At 51.1% G+C, this 765-nt stretch overlaps 1 protein-coding gene across 1 annotated transcript; it reads right to left on the bottom strand.

Annotated features, from left to right (window-relative positions):
• Nucleotides 1–386: 386 nt before the first annotated feature.
• SARC_16070 (hypothetical protein) lies at nt 387–553 on the bottom strand (the record flags this gene model as incomplete). Its single annotated transcript, XM_014289821.1, has 1 exon — nt 387–553. A coding segment is annotated over one exon (167 nt), but the record flags the coding sequence as incomplete, so codon positions are not given.
• Between the last annotated feature and the right edge of the window lie 212 nt (nt 554–765).

Genomic DNA, 765 nt, shown 5'->3' with positions numbered 1-765 from the left:
GCTCCACTTCATCTTCGTCGTCGCCCCATTCCCCGTCCGCCTGCCCTACATTTGCGTGTGCAATCGCCAGATCCCTGACCGATAGTTTTGATGCATATGAATGTACACTCACACACATACATGCATGCATATGCGTACACACACATACATGCTTGCGTATGCATACACAGTCCTATACCCTTTATACACCACCTTGGCTGTATCTTTGTGTGCCCCCATGACCGACGAGTTGTCCATACACTTCCCTGGCGGTCCGTTATTGTAACTGTGTTTACATACGGGATCGCGAATGACATCGCCCTCGTCTGTGTGCGGCACTCTAACAGTGTAGGTATATACACATGAGCCCTCTCGGATGACATTCGTAGACAAATACGGCCGTGTACCTTTCAATCCCACAAGTCCTATGCCGTGCTAGAGGTAGAAAGGCATCTCTACGCATGCGTCGGTAGTTGGCTCTGGCTATGACTATCGTCGTCCTTGGCATCGTAGTCCCCCTATACCGTCTGCCCCATCCAATCGCGCCTGCAACCCCCATATCCCCGTGTCGCATATTGGCGAGTCACAAGATCATATATACACATGTCTACACACATGCGCATACCATACCATACAATACTCGGCCGTACCCCTCTCAGGCATTGTGAGTCCCGTATGTACCCCCATTGACATGTGTGGGTTGTACACATGTCTACACACATGCGCATACCATACCATACAACACTCGGCCGTACCCCTCTCAGGCATTGTGGGTCCCGTATGTAC

The sequence above is a fragment of the Sphaeroforma arctica genome, assembly GCF_001186125.1.
Source record: "Sphaeroforma arctica JP610 unplaced genomic scaffold supercont1.7291, whole genome shotgun sequence".
NCBI classification, from domain to species: domain Eukaryota; class Ichthyosporea; order Ichthyophonida; genus Sphaeroforma; species Sphaeroforma arctica.
Note: the sequence above shows the minus strand (reverse complement) of the source record. Positions and strands in the feature narration are given on the sequence as shown.